Source organism: Symphalangus syndactylus, chromosome 5 (assembly GCF_028878055.3).
Source record: "Symphalangus syndactylus isolate Jambi chromosome 5, NHGRI_mSymSyn1-v2.1_pri, whole genome shotgun sequence".
Lineage (NCBI taxonomy): Eukaryota > Metazoa > Chordata > Mammalia > Primates > Hylobatidae > Symphalangus > Symphalangus syndactylus.
Window position 1 is genome coordinate 20,681,668 of NC_072427.2, and position 21,762 is coordinate 20,703,429.

Consider the following 21,762-nt stretch of genomic DNA (forward strand, 5'->3'; position numbering starts at 1 on the left):
TGAAATGTTACTAAGGTTACTTAATACACACAAGCATACAACTAGAAAGCCCCTTATGTTCTTGTTCTGACACAACTGTAAAACTAACACATACAGCTTAAATACAACCAAAGCCAAAAACCCCGGACAGCGTCACCATTAATCACTGCTTTGCTGAGGCTGCTTGCCTCGTGGAGTGGATGAACACGCAGGGTTGCTAGAGCACTCCGCCTGCCTATGCCCCCCCTGTGCGAGAGGGCTCACCTTTTTCCCTTTCAGGGCCTCGGAGTGGTATGTGACAGGGAACTTACTCTATTAGGGGAATTGGCTCACTTGGTGATAGAGGCTGAGAAGTCCCATGATAGGCTGCAAGCTGCAGAACCAGGAGAGCCGGGGCAGACCTCAGCCCAAGTATGAAGAACCAAGGGCCTGGGGTGGGGGTGGGGTGGTGGGCAGCAGGTCCCAGACGCCAGAGAACCTGGAGCTCTGATGCCTGGTGGCAGGAAAAGAGCAACCTAGCTCCAGAAGAAAGAAACCTGAGTTCCCGTTTCCTTAGCTTTTTATTCCACCAGGGCCCCAGCCCATCCGATGGTGCTCACCTGCACTAAGGGCAGATCTTCCCCACCCAGGCCACGGCTCTCATGCAGGTCGCCTCTGGAAGCACCCACACAGACTGACCAGGGCGGCCCAGCCATTCAAATCAAGTACCAAGCCGCCTGGGTTTCCCTTCCAGCACTGAGAATACGTAATGTGTCCCCAGGCGTCTGGGTATCCCCGAATCCAATCAAGTTGACACCTGAGTCATCTGCCACACTCAGTGGGGAAAGCAGGCCTGGGGTACCTGAATCACCAGACTGCGCTGCTGGCGAATGTTGGATCCGGCGTTCTGGGCAGCTGTGTCGTTGTCATTTTGTTCCAGATCAGGTCAGAACAGTACAATGTGGCCACTGATTGATTTTCTCTTCCTCTCCTCCTTCCACAGACCGCGGCCCTCAGTGTCACAGCGTGGCCTTGGCTTGTCTGCCACAGCGGGAGCTAAGCTGGCCCTGGGCCAGCACTCCGAGAGGTAGAAGGGGCCCTGCCAGCTCTGGGGAGCAGCAGCCTTGGGCTATTCTGAGCTTTAGGCAAGAGAAAAGAAGCACATCTCTTGCATCTGTGCCCCCGGGGGCCTCTTCAGCTTTGCAGTGGTTTGTGGGAAGACATACCTCCCAGAGGGGCATGGACTGCCACCAGGACTGACCCTGGCGTCGGGGAGAAGGACACTTGCAGAGCCTTGAGATCGCCTGTTTGGCAGGTCCTGGACTGGGGCTGGGCAGGCAGGGGCAGGGAGGAGCCCCGGGTGGGCTTCGGTGCTGCAGCGCTGCCACATATCCTTTCCCTCCTGGCCCGCCCTGCTGGGGCTCTACTGCCATCTATAGATGGTGTCCCGGGCCTGGGAAACCAGGTTCCCAGGGGTTGAGACCAGAAAGGTGACCAGGACAGATTTTATAAGGTGCAGAAACTGCGGGGGTCCTCAGTGACATCCACGAGGCCTTATTAGCAAAGGATACCCAGACCTCTAAGGTTTGTGGGCCCCTTCCACAAAGCTGTAAGTCCCAGCCCACCTACTCAGGGCCTTGCTCAGTGCTGTGGCCTGGTGGGGACACAGTTGCACGTGGCCACTCAGTGGAGCTGGGCCTGCAGCAGACTCAAGGCTCCGAATGCCCTGGGGGTCACCCCTCCCCTCCCCTCCTCAGAGCCCACCCTGAGAAGCAGCAGTGACTCCATGGCACACACCTGCCAGCAGCACTGGGGGCTTCTCCCCAGGAGACCGCGCTGCCCTCCAAGACCAGGAGCAGCTGTGAGCTGGAGACAGCAGAGGGACCCCAGGGTGTCCCCCTGCAGATCCCACCGGGGCCGCATCCATCTCGGTGTGGAGGACAGTGGCGGGGCCCTCACCATCCTCTTGCGTCTTCGCCCCCATTTGCTCCCTGAGCTCCAAGATAAGAATGGCCCCGAGAGAACTGCTGAACATTTGTTCATTGCTGTCACCTCCTGTGTCACTGGGTCCCTCATCAGCACCTCCCCGACACCTGGGCTGTGGAGAGGTTGGCGCTGGGCTGTTGGAGAGGATGGTGTCAGTGACCATCCTAACGCCTCTCACTCCCAAGCCACCGTTTGAGAGGGAGGGGTGTTGGTGCCCTGACAGGGGGCTGGGCAGGGTGTCCAAACTTGTGGCTTCCCAGGCACCTGCAGTGTGAACACTGCTTGGCTGGCTCAGGTTTAGGGCCGCGGAGGGGGCTGTGCCACATACCAGTTACTTAAGCAGCCCCGAGTGTCCCCCATGCCTTGGTGCGGGTCCTGGAGGCCTCTTGGGGCTGGGACCTTTGGGCAGGGTTTGCCCACTGATGCGCGCCCGCCGTGGGGCACTGGCTGCATGGGGCTCCTTGGACCCTATAGACCCAGCAGACCCCGCCTGTGTCAGGTCGGCTGCCCGAAGGCACCTGGCTGTGGTCCCAGGGGACGGCTCTGCTGGCGCACTCAGGAGCCCGGCTGCGGGGACTGCAGGGAGGGCGCCTGGACCCGTGGGGTTGCTTCATTGAGATAAAGCACACTTATCACATAGCACAGAGGACGTGCCATGGTGCTTTCCCCAAAAGTTGTGTTGCTTTTATCAGTTTTCTAACTTAATAAAAAGAGTTGAGAAAATTCTTTGCCTGCCTTGTGTGCTGGGATCAGTCTTGGAGACATTGCTGGTGGCTGACTTTGGTCCTGTCCCACCAGCCAAGGCTCAACGCCTGCCTGCTGGCATCTGCCCCTCTCATGAGCTGGGAAGGGGGAACCCACCCAGATGAGAGGTCTCCCCATTCCTGTGCCTCCTGAAGTTACTTTAGAAGCCATGAAGTTGATTCCGTGGAGATTCCTGATCCTGTCTGCCCCTCCTGAGAGCGATTCTTTCCTGGAAACTCTGGTAAATAGAAGCTGGGGATGTAAGTCCATCCTTTCGAAAAGGCAGAACCTCCAGGTGATGCTCCTTTGTCTGAAAATAACCCAAGCACCATTCAGAGGGGCGAAATGGCTCCAGGAGGCAGCTTCATGGCCGCAGCGCCAGCTCGTGGCACCGTTGCGCCCATTGGTTGCGCCGTGGGCCCTGGTCCACCTGCCCTCCTCGTGCGTTTTCTTTTTTCTTTTTTTTTTCTCATTCGTTTTCATAGTCACCATGAACCTCATGAGCTCAGGCATATGCTCGCGGGTAAACGTCGTGTTCTGTGTTTTGTGGTCTCACCTTCAGGCGCCCCTCAGACAGCGGGCAGCCAGAGAAGGCCCTGCCATGGCGCAGCCTGCGTGCGGGGTGGCTGTGCTGTGAACAGGAACCTGGAGGTGCCCCAGCATGGTGGCTCTCGGCAGTAGCTTCCATGGTGCTCAGTGGTGTGCTGGCCCACAAAATCCAAATGGCGCCTTCACAGTGTAAGAAGTGCTTCCGATGCTGGCCTAGGGGCATGATGCCACATTCCTTAGAAAATGGAATGGTCTTGAGTGGGTGTGTCTCAGAGGTGAGTACGGTGCGTGTAGAAGGGCCAAGAGCAGAGAGGGCCTCGTCCCTCCCCCTGCCCAGAGGCACAGCCCTGGGAGGGGCGTCCTGGGACTCACCTCACACTGTCTGCTCCTGCAGCAGTGGTGGGGGCCACAGGTGAACGCCACCACTTCCACACACGCCTGAGCGCTTCACTCTGGGCATCCAAAGCCGGGAGTGGGCTCCAGCTAGAGTCCTGTGAGTACAGCCCTGACAGCAGCAGAGGTGAAGTTCCCTGTCACGCAGTCACAGGGTGAGTGTGAGCCAGCTGCGGCCCACAGGGCTCCAACTCTGTCCCCCTCTCTCTCCAACTCCCACCCCGTCTCTCCCTGCCCTGCCGTCTTCCATGCAAGGCAGCGGTTTCCTGGTCCACCCTGGCCATCCCAGCCCCGGCCATCCCATCTGCATTCCAGCCAGTGGAAAGGGGAGGAGAGAAAGTGATGGGCAAGCCTGTTTTAAGGGCATGACCCAGAAGTTGTACCATAACTTCTGCATTTTCCCAACAGCTAGAACTCAGTCACATCCACGCCTGGCTGCGAGCGGGACTGGAAAGTGCCCCGAGGAAACTCCAGGACTCCAACGCCAAGTAAAGGGAGCATAGATATTAGACAGGTAGCAGCCTCTTCGTCTACATGCTGGGTCAGGGGTTGGAAGGAACCCGGGCACACCGCCGTGCCTCCCGCTTCTCTGGGAGCATGCAGGGCCGTCATCTGCCAAGATCCTGGCTCTTGTCAAACCCTTCTTGTCAAGCAGTTGTCAAGCCCTGACTGTGTGCTGCCCACTGGCCAGTGCTTTGCATAATTACCTCCTTTAACCCTCACAGTGACCCCTGGAGGTAGACATTCTTGTCCTCTTCTTGCTGATGAAGAAATGGGTCCAGAGGTCACAGTAACTTGCCCAAGGTCTCATGCTAGAAGGAGGAGGAGGAGGTAACACCGTTGCAACTGACAGAATGTGGACTTGGAGCTAGGCCCACCTGGGTTTGAGTTCAAGCTCTCGTGTGGCTCTCATGTATGTTCAAGCTTGGTTAAACCACTTGATTCTCTGATAAAGGCTTAATGATAGCAGGGTTAAGAGTTGAGGTCAAGTTCTGTAAAGCACTAAACACCATGACCAATGCCCAGATAGCCCTTTACAGAGGGAGAATGGCCGTCACATTGCAGCAGTGGAACTGGGATTTGAAACCAAGCCATATGCTACGTTGTGGGGGCTGGGAGCAGTGTTGCTTCCAGTCATTGCCCAGCAGGCCTAGCTCCATGTTCCTTGGCCTCCCAGGGGTCAGACTGAGTCTGGAATGGGGCTTGGGGAAGGGAGAAGGTGCCTTCCTCATCAGTGATGGGGCAAGGTCTCCCCGGAAACCTCGGTCCCAAGATGGCCAGTGGAGCTTTCCTGGGTTGTGCCTGATGCAGGAAAGAAAACGGGCCATCTTGGAGGCTTTGGCATCCTGAGAGCCTGCCTGGGGGGACTGTCAAGTTGTCAAGGGCAAGGAGAGGGTAGCCAACTGCCTCCTCCACCTGGCTGCTCAGCCAGGTCTCCCTGCCTTCAAAGGACATTTCTTTGGTCAGGAACTGACAAGAATGAGCCCAGAGTCATCCACCCCAAGGGTGTATGGCAACCACCCCTTGCTCAACACTGAAGGCTGTAAATCATAGTGGGGAAAGAAGCAACCTCTTCAGAAGCAGTTGTCTACTGAGCGCAGCTTGGAAAGAGCCTTGGTTCTTCTGGATCATCCCTGGGGGGATATTTCGCAGAGGAAGAAACTTGCATGCCCCGTCCATCATGTCCCAGCCCCGGCCCCACGCCCAGCCCCGATGGATCTGCCCGGCCTCTCTCCTTCAGGAGGTGGGAATGGTCTCTTCCAACTTGAAGAGGCCATGAAGGTGATCGGCCCCCTAGCTGCTCTTCTTCCATCAGGCCCAGCCCTACCTGACCTGCAGCTTGGCCCGCCCATGGCACCTGCAGAGGTTCAGGCCCTGCCCAGGGAGCCAGGGTGATTTGGGTGAATTTCCCAGAACGGGCACAGTATTGTCCTGCATTTTCCCTTGCCTTGTTGGCCTTTGGGATGTCAAGGAAAAGCCTAGAATAGGCCTCAGGCTTCTTAACTTGGGATTTGGGATCAAATTCAGGGGGTCCATGCACTTCGGTGGGAGAAGAATGACACCTTTGTTTTCACTAACTTCTGACTGAGGTTAATGATCAAGTGATCTGCCCACCTCTGCCTCCCAAAGTGCTGGGATTACAGGTGAGAGCCACCTCACCTAGCCCCAGGTCACTGTTGAGGTCACCATTTTAAAGCTGAGGAAACATGCTCAGCATGGCAGCAGAAGCTCTGGCGGTTTCTGTGTGTCTGGCCCCATCTGCTCAGGCCCCCTGAACCTGGGGGGCCTTGCTCTGGCCCTGGGGTTGGCCTGGGTTTGGCACCTGGCACTCGGGCCCCTGAGGGTTTGCAGTAGGGGAGCAGTGGCTTTTTTGAGTTGAATTGAGTAGGGCTGGACTCCTTTCCTGTCCTTTCTGCAGGTAAAGGAGATAAGCAGCGTTGCTCTGTTACCCAGAGAAGCTTCCAGACACTCCTGGGTTGCACGATAGATTAAGTAATTCTATTGATGGGCACCAGCTCCATGCCAGGACCCAGGGCTCCAAAGCCATTTCCAAGTAGACTCATCACAGCTTCCCCACTCAGCTTGCAGGGCTGGTGGGGAACCAGGGAAGATGAGAGCAAGAGGATGTGTCCCACATCCCGCCAAGCCCACCCTGCGGTGGCTCTACCAGCGTCGGGACCGCAGAGGGAACAGGATGGCACAGTCTTATCCTGACACGTGCATTCAGGATCAATGCAGGCTCCGAGAGCGAGTGCCATGGGTGACTTCTCCACGGCCGCACTTTCTCCACATCGGCTCCTGTGAGCTTCCTCAGAGCTTTCCAAGCTGGCCCCGCGTCTGTCCACTCTGCAGAGTGAACATTGAGGTACTGTGTGTCTCTCATCTGTACAACCCTAACTAGGGCCTCATCAAAGACTGTCGAGGAGCAGGTCCTGTCTCTCCCTCTCTCCATCTCCCCACTTCCCATGGCAAATAGTGAGCTTTTTAAAATGGGAGTTGAAGCCATACCAAAAAGCCAGCACTGTTAAATGCAGCTGTGACATTTGCCTGAGAGAGGTGGCCAGGTGGGGTGGGGGGCGGTGGGTTTCAGCTCCCAGTCTGCCCTCCAAGCTGGTGTTGCCAGCTGTGGCTGCCTCTTTCCTGTAGGCCTGCGAGGTCCCTGCCATGCCTGTCTCCTCCTCCCAGCAGGAGTGTGGGCTCTGCTCTGGGATCAAAGCCAGACCTTTGCAGCCCATGTGCTTGGCTCCCTCAGCTGAGCCTCAGGACATGGGTCCTCAGTCTGCACTGTGCAGCGTGAGGGGCCACACTGCAGTCAAGCCAGCTGGGTGCAAACAGCAGTTCTTCTTCTACTTGGTGGCCCTACTTGGGAAGGTCCCTCTGCTCCTGTAACTTCATTTCCTCATTTATACAAAGAAAAAAACAGATCATATTGCTTGTTGTAAGGATTGAACTAAATCGGGTAAAGAGGCTACTAGATTTCCGTCAACGATGTCCATTTCCTTTGCCCCATATATGTTTCCAGCTTGAGTAAAGAGTGTGTATATATGTGTGTGTGTGTGTGTGTGTGGTGTATGTGTGTGTGAAAATGAACTAGAAAGAAGAAAGCATTCCAGCTTTTCTGGGGAGTTGAAGGCAATTTCAATAAAAATACATGTTTCCGGCCGGGAACGGTGGCTCATACCTGTAATCCCAGCAGTGTGGGAGGCTAAGGCAAGTGGATCACTGGAGGTCGGGAGTTCGAGACCAGCCTGGCCAACATGGTGAAACCCCCGTGGTGGCAGGCGCTTGTATTCCCAGCTACTCAGGAGGCTGAGGCAGGAGAATCACTTGAACCCAGGAGGCAGAGGTTGTAGTGCGCACGAGATTGCACCGCTGCCCCTCCAACCACGGTGACAGAGTTTGACTCTGTCTCAAAACAGTAAACAACAACAAAAAGTTTCCCTTTTGGCTGTGGCTGCCAGGAAGCCCAGAGCCCACCAGGAGGCTCCTCACAGAGGCGCGTCCTCCCTCCTGTTGGCACAAGTGCTTTGTCCTCCCTCCATGGCTTGGAATTGTATGAGCCACCCCAGAAAAATGGTTATTGCAATCACAGGTTCAAAGGACCTCAACTTCTGCTTGGAAAGCGTGCAGAGTCTTAAAAAACTTTCTGTGACTCCCTGATTTTCAGACTTTTCTCTTCAGGAGGCTGATCACCTCCAGGAAGACTGATTTCCTGTGTTGTTGGTGGGGACAGTCACCCCCAGGTCCAAGCCTCAGTGTGATGACTGAAAGAAGAGTGTTCTGGTTGGGTGCTTTGCTCAGTGCATGCTGAGCCCGGAGGGTCAGGCAGTGGCTTGGCAGATCTTCCCCAGGCGACCTAGAATGTCACTGGGCATGAGCTGGGTTTGTCCAGGCTTGTCTGAGCTGTAGTCAGGGCTAGCGGGTGAGGAGGTGTTTCTCTCTCTTCCCAGGTAAAAGCCAGGGCTTCAAATGCTTGTGGTGATGGAGAAAGCAGGAAGAAACCAGGGCCCACCTTCCTTGGGGGGGAAGTGGTCCAGCACACAGGGCTCCCACCGCAGAGAAGAGCTTTGTGATGGGCCCCAGGCTGGGCGAGTCCTGAGGAACTCCTCTGGGATCTGGGGATGCGCTTCACCAGAACCGTGCCTCTGCCCTTGCCTGTTCCCCCCTTCCCACCTTTCTTCCTCAGTCACCCTTCTTTCATTTCACAAAAGAAAGTTATCTCTCGCCCCTCCTGAAACTCATTATGGTGCATTGCTAAGGATGTAAAAACATCTGGGGCACCAAATGGACGTGTTAAGGTTGGGCAGCATGAGGGGAAAGGTGGATTGCAAAGCATATGGTTGTTAAACAGGGCAGTGCCTTTTGGAATTCAATTGACAAGCACATGGCAAGATTCCATATCTTTGTGTGTCCATCTACTCACCTGCCTGTCCATCCACCCACGCATCCACCCATCTACCCACCCATCCACTCACCCATCCACCTGCCCGTGCACCCACTCATCAACCTACCCACCATTCATTCATCCACCCATCCATCCATCCAACCATCCATCCATCCATCCATCCCATCTACTCATTCATCTTACCTCTCTCCCTCCCTATTATTAAGTCATAATTCAGAAGTGAGGTAGTTGTCACTAAACATTTTTAGTTGTCAACTAAATAACATTTTAATTTAAATTTAAAAGCAATCAAACCTTTTTAATGGAAATTGAATTCTGAATTGGCCAATCAGTTTGCCAAGAAGTACTGGCTTTGCTAATGAGGTCACATGGTGGGCATTTTCTGTAAGTTGAACAACTTAAGCCTTTAGCCCTAAATATATTGGAAGCATGAAAATAATGCCCCAGATTATATACTGTAATCCCAGCAGTGTGGGAGGCTAAGGTACTGTAATAGTTACACTTGTGATACCGTTTGAGAGCTACACATACAGCCCTGTGAAAGGTACATGGTGGTTCGCATTTGTTGTAGGAGGACACGAGCCAAAAGTGCTCATCAGTGGCTGTGTCTTCCCTTCAGAAGCCAGCACAGAGCTGCACGTGGGACTTAGCTGGATTTCCTCTCTGCCTTTTGGGGCGAGATATGGCTGATGCCTTGATGTGGAGGAGGAAACAGCGGCATCGAGCCCATGCCCACAGTTGGCCTGAGGCCCACTCGGCACCTGGTGCCAACCCAGAGCAGTGAGAGGAGGTAGGAATTCCAGGAATGAGTGGGCTGGCCCTGGGCTGGTTCCAACAGGCTCCCTGCCCTGGCAGAGGCTCCAAATCTGAGGTTCCTTCCAGAGGAGGCCAGGCCAGGTGCAGCGATGGGGTTGGGAGTCTAAGGTAGGGACAGAAGGGGTGACCCTGTAACCTGAAACGCTTCAGTTGTCTCATTTCAAATACCCCTGTATGGAAATAAGCTAATGACATTATTGCACAGAAAATGCTATGTGACCATCCAACATAGAGAGTTAGTGACTTGGAAAGATGCTTATGATATAAAGTGGAAAAAGGCAGGATGATCCCATTATATAAAATAAACTGTGTGTGTTTATAGAAAAGAGACCGGGAGGGTGGACCCCAGTGTGAATTGTGCTTATTTCTAGATGTTCACTGTAGGTGATTTTTAGAAACAGCCTTCCTGAAGTATAATTGATGTACAAATAAACTACACATACTTAAACTATACAGTTCTGTAGATTCTGACATATGTCTGTACTCATGAAACTTTCATCACAATCATCATAGTGACATCTATCACCCATGAAAGCTTCCTTATGTCCCCTTGTTCATATGAATTAACAGTTTTATTGAGACAGAGACATAATTCACATACCATACAATCCACCTATTGAAAGGGTACAATCGGCCAGGCGCTCATGTCTGTAATCCAGGCACTTTGGGAGGCCAAGGCGGGCACATCGCCTGAGGTCAGGAGTTTGAGACCAGCCTGACCAACATGGCGAAACCCCATCTCTACTAAAAATACAAAATTAGCCGTGCGTGGTTCACATGCCTATAATCCCAGCTACTCAGGAGACTGAGGCTGGAGAAGCGCTTGAACCTGGGAGGCAGAGGTTGCAGTGAACCGAGATCGAGCCACTGCATTTCAGCCTGGGCAACAGAGTGAGACTCCCATCTCAAAAAAAAAAAAAAAAAAAAAAAAAAGCAAATTCCTTGGCTTCAGCTTTGGATATTCTGATTCATTACATCTGAGGTTGGGCCCAGGGATATGCATTTTAACCAGCAGTCCAGATCATTCTAAAGCAGGTGGGTTTTTGCCTGGCTCTGGCTGGGCCAACTGCTGAACTCCATGAGCCCTGTGTGATCACCCACTAGAGGAAGTGACAGTTGACCTGAGCTAAGCTAAGGGAGGTAGAGGTGGCTGCTGTGAGCCAGACCGCGCGTGTGTGTGTGTGTGTGTGTGCGTGTGTGTGTGTGTGTACGCGCGTGTGTGTGTGTACGCGCGTGTGTGTGTGTGCGCGCGCGCGCGTGTGTGTGTGTACGCGCGCGTGCGCGTGTGTGTGTGTGTGCGCATGTGTGTGTGTACGCGCGTGTGTGTGTGTGTGCGCGCGCGTGTGTGTGCGTGTGTGTGTGTGTACGCGCGCGTGTGTGTGTGTGTGTGTGTGTGCGCGCGTGTGTGCGTGTGTGTGGCTGTGTGCTGCCCAGGAAGATGGAGAAGACCGAGTCTGCCCCCCTGGAGAGCTCTCTTCAGACTCAGGACATGAATCCAGGGCCACTGCCGTGGCAGCTGTCCCGCGGCTCCGCTGACATGCTTCCAGATGAGTGTGCTGGGCGCCAGATTAAGCACTCCGCTCATCTCTTCAGCATCATGACGAATGTGCACGCCACCTGCAGACTCTGCAGACCCTTCTGAAAGAGGAAATGGAGACAGAGGTTTAATAGCTTGGCCACTTGGCTACGAGCGGCAGGCCTGGAGTCTGTGCCCATCCTGGGGCCTCCGCGTGGCCCCCTCAGCCCCTGTCCACAGCCCTCCCCGACAGAGGGCACCCCAGTGTGGCCCTCTTCTAGGCTCCTCAGGGCAGGCAGCCCTGCTTCACTTGCCCAGCAGCCCTCTCCTTTGGACCGCAGAGAAGAACCGAGGTTGTCCAGGTAACTGCCGCCTCAAACTCCGAAGCTGGGGGTGGGGTGGGAAGTCCAGGGACAGCTCAAAGGGAAGCGGTGACCAGGGAGGAAGGGAGAGAAAAGCAGGCTGGCTTCCAGCTGGTCCATTCCAAGGAGCCCCGTTATGACCCCCCTCCCCACAACTCTGAGGCCTCCAGGGTCCTTATCCCCGGCAGGGTCCAGATTCTGTTTCCCAGGAAGAAGAAAGTAAGTTTCCCAAAGGCATGGGGAGAGAGGGGTAGCCCACACATCTGTGGGACTAGGGCTGTGTAGAGCAAGCCATTACCATATGAAAGGAGGAGGCCTTAGCGGGGGTGGGAAGGGCCAAGGCTGTCACTTGGATACCAAAGGCAGCTGGGGATAGTGGAGGGGGCAGGGGTGGGGAGGCAGCGAGGGAGGGCCCCAAACTGGGGCGGAGGGGGTAGGCTGCTGGGGTCCTGGGACCCACATCCTCCCCATTTAGGGCACACGCCACTTCCTCCCACTTGTGACCCCTCTCTGGCCCAGGGGGACACCCACAGGGGTGGCAGGACGGTGCTGGAACTGGACTGCCCCAGGACCCTCTGGGTGACCTGCCACTGTGCCCCTGAAGAAGTAGAGTCAAATTTTAAGGACAAAGGAGTCTCTGAAGACTCCAAAGAACAGGAACTGTGGCGGGGACGGGGAGGTGGGGGCCTTGGGGAGGCACTTCTTGCTGTGCAGAGGCTGGATGAGGGGGTTGTTACCCCCTGGCAGGGAGTTCAGGGAGTTCCAGGTCTGAGGTCTAACAATCTGCAGCTCAGCTCGCCTGCCCTCTGCTCCTGTGGCTGCTTCCAAGGAAATCGCAAGGCTTGCACGCTGCATGCCTCCTCTCCTCCCAAGCTCCTCCCTGGCCTTTTGGTTTTTGGGGCCTCCTAGTGTCCTCCCCACACTTCGGTTTAGACCGCTGTCTTGCAGCATCAGCGACTCCCACTTCTTTTCCGGCAGGGCTGTGGCTGCAGACGGCATCTCCTGCTAGTTCACAGGTGGCCGCCCCTAGGCCACAGGTTTTCCCTGGGGATGAGGGACCTTCAAACAGAAAATGGCTACTTTCTTTTTTTTTTTTTTTTTTTTATTTTTTTTTTATTTTTTATTTTTTTTTGAGACGGAGTCTCGCTCTGTCACCCAGGCTGGAGTGCAGTGGCGCGATCTCGGCTCACTGCAAGCTCCGCCTCCCGGGTTCACGCCATTCTCCTGCCTCAGCCTCTCCGAGTAGCTGGGACTACAGGCGCCCGCCACCACGCCCGGCTAATTTTTTGTATTTTTAGTAGAGACGGGGTTTCACCGTGGTCTCGATCTCCTGACCTCGTGATCCGCCCGCCTCGGCCTCCCAAAGTGCTGGGATTACAAGCGTGAGCCACCGCGCCCGGCCCAGAAAATGGCTACTTTCATAGGAGCCACCTGGCGGTCAAGTCTGTGCTGTGGCAGAGGCTCTGGGCACAGCAGCATCCGTTAGGAGTGGGCAGAGACTTAAGCCCCTGTTGAATGGCTGTCTAGTGTTCTTGGGGCCCTCTGTGCTTTGTGTCTCTGCTGTTCTGGAAGAGAATGGAATCTTCTCGCTCTTCTTGCCTCCCAGACAGAGCCTGTCCCTGGCTCAGAACCAACTGCGGTGGAGAGCGGAGGAGGGAGGCCATGGGAACCACTCCTCTTGCCCTGCTGAGGGTGTCTGGGTGGATGAGGGCCACTGCGGACCCAGGCCAGGATGGCTGCTGTGGGGGAGGAGACCGCTGGGGCAGCAGTGACAGCCAAGAGCAGCGAGTGAGAGAAAAAAAGACCAGTGTTTTACTGGCTTACGGGGAGGCAGTATCACCAGGGCTACAACACTCTGCAAAGAAACCCGTGCACTTCCAAGTTCGTGGTGAAAGGAAAGATACTTGGCAGCTGGGCAGGACTCTTTTTTTTTTTTTTTTTTTTTTTTTTTTTTTTTTTTTTAGATGGAGTCTCGCTCTGTTACCAGGCTGGAGTGCAGTGGCACGATCTCTGCTCACTGCAACGTCCGCCTCCCGGGTTCAAGCAATTCTTCTGCCTCAACCTCCCGAGTAGCTGGGATTACAGGTATGTGCCACCACGCCTGGCTAATTTTTGTATTTTTAGTAGAGATGGGGTTTCACCACGCCCAGCTAATTTTTGTATTTTTACTAGAGACGGGGCTTCACCATGTTGGCCAGGCTGGTCTCGAACCCCTGAGCTCAAGTGACCCAACCGCCTTGGCCTCCCAAAGTGCTGGATTACAGGCGTGAGCCACCGCTCCCGGCCACGATGTTCTTCTTGGTGACTGTCAGGGAGGGGCGGGGAGCTGGGAAGTGAAGTGGCCAAGCGGGGACTACGGGCAGCTTTGCCCAGGTTCTCTGCGTTACTGCAAGCAGCACAGTTCTCCAAGGCCCAGGTGGATTTAAGGGCCTTCCTGTAGGTCCAGAAAGCGCAGACCCGGAAGAGTAGGAAGCCAGTAATCTAAAAATGGAAGGCACAGGCTGTGCTGGTGGAGCCAGTGACAGCTGGAGCCCTGTGTGTCTCCAGGGGAGCCCCGACATTCCGGGATCAGACCCAGTGAATCACCCGGGAGCTACAAGCAGAGAGGATCTTTCTTCTTGAATTAGTTTCTGGCAGTTGCTCTAGTTTGGGGGTGGGATGGGGTGGACAATGTTAGCGAAGGAAGAGAAGCTAACAAATATTAAGGGAAGTCGCAGGCTCTATAGCAAAGTCCCTGTTCACTGTATTGACTTATGTGGAAATACAAAGTTTTGGCTCTTGGCATAAACTGACTTTAGGGCTGATCAGTCACTCTCTGGGTTTGGGTCCCACTCCAAGAGACAGTGAACGCGTCCCCAGCAGCTGCTTGGTGCAGAAGGCCTCGCCTCAAGAGCTCTGGGGATGGATGGGGAGTATCCCTTCTACAGGAACCAGGAATAGGAATAAATCACAGCACCAACCAGGACTTCACAGGAAATTTATTATTATTATTTTTTTTTTGAAAGGGCTGAGGGAGACTTTACAAGGGTCTGAAGCTGGTAACTAGAAGGAAAGATAAATAAAATACAAAGCCAGTATGTTGTGGCAAAAGTCCAGAAAACACAATGAAAAAAAATCTTTACAGTTTAAAACTGCTTCACTTTATACATAATTACAAATTAATATACAGCATCTGGGTTTTAACCCGTCTTTTTTATTTAATAGGATTTAGCACAGAAACGTCCATAGAGCATTTGGAAACAAGCAATGAGAGCAGAGGTATCCGGTGTATCCCAACCACCCTCCTGCGGATCGCCGCGCCTCCCCTGCGCATCCCACGTGGGCAGCAGCACACAGGAGACCACAGGCTAAGCTTGAACCACAGGCAAACTAACTCACCAGGCACGCCCCATGGCCTGTGCTCACGCCGTCAGGTGGTGACGAAACGTAGGGGAAGCTCAGGCCGGGGAAGGTGTGGGGGTGAGTGCTTCCTGCAGAAGCCCCTCCGGACTGCAGCACAGGTGCTCCCACCTGGTTGTAGGGCAGGTCACCCACTTCGGTGGCAGGGGACACAGCCAGTGGGGGGTTGCCCGCGTTTAACCCTTAGTGAGATGGAGAAGTAATTCATGGCCTATCAATCTTTTGACGATTAAGTTAGATGAGTACTTGGAAAGATGCCTTTATTTTCCCTTCCTCTCCCCGCCCCCGTTTTATGGCAGCATTAAAACACTTTTTATTTTAAAGCCTGGCCAGCAGGCAGTAGATTCCCAGGCTCTGGTTAACAAGGAATGCTTTGCGACATTGAAAGGAAAGTTCAAAACCAAGCCCAAACTCCCTGCCCTCTTCTTTGTCTCTGAGGATGGACGAGAGCGACGGGGCTGGCTGGGACACATCCGTAGGTGGCTGCGCACCTACGTGGTCCTGCTGAAGGCAGGCAAGGCACACAGATCTCCAGCAGCCGCTGCCCCCATTCCATCCACAGGGTTATTTTTAGGCTCCCACATTCCCAGGACGTCCAAACGCAGAGGGTGCACATCGTTCTGCAGTGTCTGGGGTCACTTCATAGCCACCCTCTTTGTGACCACTGAAGCCCATTCACCAGGACTATCTTTCCAAATCCCCTCCCAGGGCCTGGCTGTCCTCTGGGCACAGTTGGGCCACCCATCATTAGAGTAAACCTCAACTCCAATGCAAATACTAAAATCCTTGGGAAGACCTGGCTACAGAAAAAGAGCCCCAGAGACAAAAATGATGAAATAGAAAGCACTTCTGTGGACAGCAACTTCTGGATCAAGTTCTGGCCTCTAAGGTTATGGTCCCACCCTCTACTAAGGCAGGGTCTATCTAGTTCAACCCTTGCACACACTAACACCTCCCCTCCCACATCAAGAAACAACGCCAAGGGTCTCAAAACTTTGTGCTCACGACTAATACTGAGGCCTCAGGAAGGTAACAAATACGGGAGAAAATGAGCAAAGGGGCAACTCTGAATGGTATTACCCTGAGACACAGAAGGGGAAAAAAGGTAAGATTCGTACCTTTCCAAAAAAACCCTGGTAAGGATTCTTCCCCCCAGATAGCTCTCACGGGGGTAGAGGGAATACTGGCAAAGGTTGAAAGTGGCAGTTTGCATGTTTTTAACCCTCTCCATTTTCTAAGAAGAAAACACAGTCAATACATTTGATTGTCTTGAAAATGAAGCCAACCAATGAGAGCATTTAAAGTGCACATGTCACCTAACCGGAATGACTGCAATTGAGAGAAGATGCAGTCTCGTTCCAGGAAGCTCACTCGATTCTGGAAATCTGGGGGCTCTGGATAGTAACTCCATCTTTCCCCCAAAACTTAAGCACAATTTCAGGCACCTGATTTCTTTAGCTTGGTGGAGAACATGGCATCCTGGTGTGGAAACAGTACAGGGAATTCAGTCCGAGTCACCCCAGAAAACAAACCCTTCTCGTGACAGAAACCAAGACAGGCCATTAGATCCACAACTAGAGCACTGTCAAGGCCACGAGCAAAAGCACAGGCAGCCACCATCCCAGGTAAATCCCCAGGACAGGAACAAATCCCCTTGAGGACAGCTTCCAAGGGGGAAGAGAGATGACAAAGGTATGTAAGCACAGTTCTTGGTAAGTGGTTCTCCTTCTGCACTGCAGACTGTATTCCTGGATGAAGTTGGGTGGTTTGGGGGAATTCCGGGCACTACTTTCTGATTTTAAACTTGTCCAACCAGAACCTGACCAAATCGTTTTAAGTAAGTGGGGTCTGGGCAGACGTGAAATCTCCATTTAAAAAAAAAAAAAAAAAAAAAAAAAACTACCAAAACAACCAAAGCAGGACAGCTGGGGGGTAGGAGAGACTCTCACATCGATGCCAAGCTCTGTGGCGACGTGCTCTAACTTCAGCACCCACGGTGTTTTTGTGAAGAGCACGTACGCGAGTGAATCCAATCAGCACCAACCTCTTATTGTTCCACACCCGGAGAACAGGGGTACCCAGCCTACGTTTACAAGGAGAAGAATGCAGGTTCAGTACTGCCCTCCTGCAAATCCCAGGAGGGGAACTCGGAGCCAGTGACCAGAAAACACAGCCAAGCCCCGGGGTAGATCAGATTCAGTTACAGATTCAGCTGTAACTTGGAGCTGTATGGACTGGTGAAAGAAAGCAACTTAACTTTTTGTTTAGGGTCTTTGCAAGGGGACATATGTTCAATAGAAAAATCAGCAGGTTTTGGCCTTTGGTCTGTTTCTGAAGGGTGGGTATTCTCCATGACAGAAAAAGGCAAAGATAGCTCAGAGGTGGTGAGTTTCTTCATTCTCAAACAAGGGAGAAGACATCCTTTGATTAAAGAATGAGGCGGGGTGGGGGAGGGAAGGACATGGACCCCTCCCTTTAAAATTTCATCTGGGCCTTCAAGGCACTTCAAAAGACAGAGTGAGCGGTGCTGGCTGCCACTTCACTTGGTATTGACTGGATAGTTTAGACTGTTGGGCTAGTCGTGGCTCACGCTTAAAAAAGAAAAGCAAACACAAACACACAAATACAATAAATAAAACAAATCTAGGCTACAAATTTTAAACCAGACCTCTTTCAAATAAACTGAAAGATAAATATCTCCATCTGCAAGGCCAGCTTGCAATTCATCGATAAGCACCAAGTTACAGATTTTTCTTTTTTAAAGTGTGCTCAAAGCCCCATGCTTCTGAGGGGCAAAAAAGCAAGAATTGAAGGCCACATTGGAAGCACAAAATTTTCCAGGGCCTCCCTTCTGGTGTACGGGGCCTCAGAGGGCAACATTACCATGAACTGTCCTGCACACACCAGCTGGGGAAAGCCTCAAGTGAACACCTCAAAACACGGTGGGAAAAGCAAAAGCAAAGCTGAGCAGCAGGCAGCCATCCGTATCCACTTCCAGGGACAGAGTACAATTCAACAACAGACCTTTAGATACGTTTTTGAAGAAATCCAATTTTGCCAAGGCCTCCTAACATAAGAAGGGTGCTTTCACAACCACGCCTTCCGGGCCAGCTCCTCTCCAGATCTGCACTGGCAGGAAGTGCTACACATGGCTTCACCCTTCGCCTGAACCCACTTCTCAGCCAGCTGTCCTAGCTTCAGAGCACAGCTTCTGCCTGGCCTGGGTGGGAGGCTGACCCCTGGCGGGTGGTGTGCCCACAGGGCACGCCCTCACCCAGCAAGGGCCAGGCAGCTGCTGTCTGGGAGAGGCACAACGGGGGCTATGGAACACAGCCAGGAGGCCGTGGCCACTTCTGAGTGGTCAGTGACAATCAAAAGGTGTCACGCTGCAGGGATAATGGTGAGTAGGCCTCTTCACTTTATCCGTGCCCAAAACATGTGGGTAAACATCCTGGAAAACCAGGATATTTCTTCTGGATTTGATGACAAAATGAGATACCATGGGTTGTTTTGTTGCTTTAGTGCCCGAAACACCGAGATCGAGGTGGTGCAGATTACGTCTTTTATACACATCAAGCCTTCTCTCACTGGTTTCACAAATGTTTGTCATCCCTAAAATGAAATGAGAAATACATGCAGAACAGGGGTGATATGTGCATGGGATGGGTTTAGAGGGAAACCAGTCTCTGAGGAGTACTGGGTGAACTGCTGATATGTAGGGGCTCCAGGTCCGTCCAGGCACTGCTCTTGTGCTGAGCTAAGTTGACCAGATGCCTGGTGCAGACTGGGCCTTCTTCTAGCATTCCCTGTGTATATATGCAGACAGGTCCCCATGTATGTACACAGATCAAGTCCAAAACATGTGCTGTTTGGTTTTGTGTTCCCCCAAATAAAAGGCAGTCGGAGGTTCAGACCTTACTTGGATCCACTCTTTCAGCCTCTAGGAATTCCTGACATGTCCAAAACCATCACCTGTACTTACGAGGCCATTACTTTCAGTGTAATCCTGAGTAGGGCCAGCCCAACCTGAGAGTCCTGGGCAGTCACAAATCATGGTCGAAGCAGGGTCTGGGCCTCCTTCCCCACCCTGACACTCAAGATCATCTGTTCCTTCTTGTCCAGGACCTGGGGCCGCCCAGGAGGACTGGACGCTGAGGAGCAGTGGGCGTCCAGTGTAAGAGACTTGTGTACGCGGGGACAGCAGGAGAGGTGGGCTGGCCAGGTTCAGGAGGCAGCTGCCTCAGCAGAGAGGAAGAGGGTCAGCAGAAGATCTCTTCACCCTCTGCTGATACTTCTGACATGGGACCATCTGGAAATGTGAAAACCAAGAATGAAAAAAATTCAGAAAAACTGCTCCTTTCATTGAACTTCCTCCCCAACCCAAAGTCTTCTGTAATGCAAACAGGTGACTGGGGCTTATGGGCAATTAACTCTGTGCACAAGGGTTTCTGAACAAATTTGGTTAATAGGTTCTTAGTGATATCCTTGACTGTCTAATGCTCCCTTTAACTTTTAAATAAGCACTAGAATTAATGAAGAGGCCAGGAAAATGTACATTTTTCTTCAACCTCTCACACAGAAAGGAGAGATCAATCCTACGGGGGAGAAATTGGCACATGAACAGGGAGGCATTTAGTAGAATTCAGCCGCAGGCTCTGTGGCCGCTGGCACATTAGCCTCTGTGAGCTTCAGTTTCCTCACTTCTCTTGGGGTTAGCAGTGCCAACTTCATACAGTCATTTGAGGGTTAAATCACCAAACGCTAGCTGTTATCAATGACTACTCTAGGCCCAGAAAGGCAAGGAGGACTTGAATTACTTCACTGAGAGGTGAGCTCCAGTTCCTCTATCGGATAATGCCTTGAAAATGAAACCCATGCTCTCTGCTTCTGCACACGTGCCACACAGAGTGGGTTCTTAATGTTCACTGCATGAGCGCTCTTAGCAAGCGGAGCTGGTGAGAAGGATGGCAGTTTGGCTTTTGAGCATCTGAACTGTCCCCTTTTCAACCCCGCCCCATGCCACTAAAATCTACCCTCTCTCAGAATGCAGACACTATGGCCGCAGGGAGAGCAGGTGTGCGTGACTCACCACCGGGCTGAGAGCGGCTGGTTTTGTTCTTCTTTTTTTTCTCCTTCTTTTCCTTTGGCTTCGTTAACCCAAACAGGCGGGTAGAGGCAGAGGTGGACGCAGGGGCCTGGCTCTGCCCTTCTGGTCCTTTGTTTGTCTGGATGGTTGAACTCAGTATGTGAAAAGGCCCCTTATCTTTGTGTGTCCGAGAGATGCTGTTTCTTTTTGGGGACACTGAAAGTTCTGAGTCCAATGACCCTGATTTGGCTATGGAAGGTGCAGATGGCGAGGGGGGCTCCTCAGGACTGGGGAAGAATGATGGGATCCTCATCAGCTTGGTATGTGGATGGGAAACCTATACATATTCAAGAGAAGGGTTTTCACTTAGAGGCTGTCAGCGTCCCTGATGCCCACTCAATAAATCCTGGCTGAATGCAACTGGGTGTGCTGGCTGGGTACTTACCCACCTCTGTGAACTCTACAGAGCTCACTTCTGTGGACTGCACAGAGCTTGGTTTCATTAGCTGCCCTCCCCCAAGTAGTATCTATAAACATGTTAAAAATACCGCCCTTAATACTGTTAATACTTTTATGACATACACAAACGCCGGTGTTGTAAAAAACTGATAGTACCTTTGATGGGGCGACTTAGAAAAGAATTCCCATTCCCTGAAGAAACAAGGAGAGCTACTTAAGATTGCTCTACACAGGGATGCAGATAATTATTTTAGGGCAAACAGATTATAGAAGCCTGTTCACGTTAGAGGATAAGTGGAAAAGCCGAGCTTACACCAAAAATCCTAGTTGAAGGTTAAACCAGAGATAAAGAGGATCATCTAATCTGGGTTCTCTTAGCTGCCTGGGAAGCCTCCTTTGTCAAAGCACTGATTTTATTGGGATAGGGGTGGAATCCCTCCTTATGTCATAAAAAGCAACACATGACATTTGCTGACCCCCGCCCCTATATATTTGGCAACATCTGCAGAAAGCTACAACTGCCCCCTACTCTGGAAGTTGTCAGTATAACTTTCTTTCATGGTCCAAGGTCAATCAATCGAACAAACAGCAACATGATATGCTTTTCAAAACACAGGCAGATCTGTGTACACCCAGGCTCTCCATCTGCCACAAGCATCCATGTTTCGGAATAACTAAGGAATATCACTGAAATAAGCTCAGGAGTGAGTGTGCTGAATAACCAAAAGCCTTCCAATATAAGCAGCAGCTATAGAGAAAGAAAGGTTTTTCATCAGCAGTAGAGAGGCAAATCAGGAACTATGCAGAACGCAGCTGTCTCAACATCCCCAAGCAAGAATATCATCCGTCCACAAGAGGAGTGGCTGCTTCCCCTAGTTGCTGGGATGGGCGTTTCCCTCCGTAACTGCCTCCCGCCGATCCTGCCATATGGGTTCTTCCAGCAACTCTGGCCTGAGAGCCATTTCCTGCTGTCTCAGGACCACAGGCACCACATGTTCTGGAGGCTCTTTTATTCTTGGTGTGCTTCCCCATTAAGCTACAAGTTCCTTCAGGTTGGGGCCATGCCTGATTTCTGATGTGGCACAGAGCAGTGGCATTGCTCCTAAAATCCTGGATGGCCGACTGCCATTTTCTCAGACACACTGAGACTCCTCTAGCTGAGGGAAGTGCCAACTCCAAATATCCATTACTGCCCTGGCCAAAATGTCCCAGCACTTCCATTCTCTTTTTCAGCCTCTTAGAGATGCAAAAAGCAGAAAAAGACTTTCTCCCTCTGCCTTTCAGGGTAAAACAAAGATTCTTTTTGTTTTGTGTGTGTGTGTGTGTGTGTGTGTGTTTTTGAGACGGAGTTGCTCAGGCTGGAGTGCAATGGCGAGATCTCGGCTCACTGCAATCCCCATCTCCCCGGTTCAAGGGATTCTCATACCTCAGACTCCCAAGTAGCTGGGATTATAGGCACCTGCCACCATACAGAAATAGGCGCCAGCTAATTTCTGTATTTTTAGTAGAGACGCGGTTTTCCCATGTTGACCAGGCTGGTCTCAAACTCCTGGCCTTAAGAGATCCACCTGCCTCGGCCTCCCAAGGT

The 21,762-nt window shown here is 52.5% G+C and overlaps 2 protein-coding genes across 17 annotated transcripts in view; one reads left to right on the top strand and one right to left on the bottom strand.

Annotated features, from left to right (window-relative positions):
• KLHL25 (kelch like family member 25) overlaps positions 1 to 2,667 on the top strand; it is a 38,501-nt gene extending 35,834 nt beyond the window's left edge. For all 3 annotated transcript variants that reach the window (XM_055277335.2, XM_055277337.2, XM_055277338.2), the window contains exon 3: positions 962 to 2,667. The gene's annotated coding sequence lies outside the window, so the exon portion shown is untranslated. The remainder of the gene's footprint in view (positions 1 to 961) is intronic.
• An 11,523-nt stretch (positions 2,668 to 14,190) lies between these two features.
• The window catches only part of AKAP13 (A-kinase anchoring protein 13), a 368,214-nt gene continuing 360,642 nt past the window's right edge, over positions 14,191 to 21,762 (bottom strand). For all 14 annotated transcript variants that reach the window (XM_063638599.1, XM_063638597.1, XM_063638600.1 and 11 more), the window contains 2 exons: positions 19,719 to 20,052; positions 14,191 to 18,938 (listed from right to left, as the gene is read on the bottom strand). In XM_063638599.1, coding sequence (XP_063494669.1) covers positions 18,889 to 18,938; positions 19,719 to 20,052 — 384 coding nt within the window. In that variant the 3' untranslated portion in view covers positions 14,191 to 18,888. The remainder of the gene's footprint in view (positions 18,939 to 19,718; positions 20,053 to 21,762) is intronic.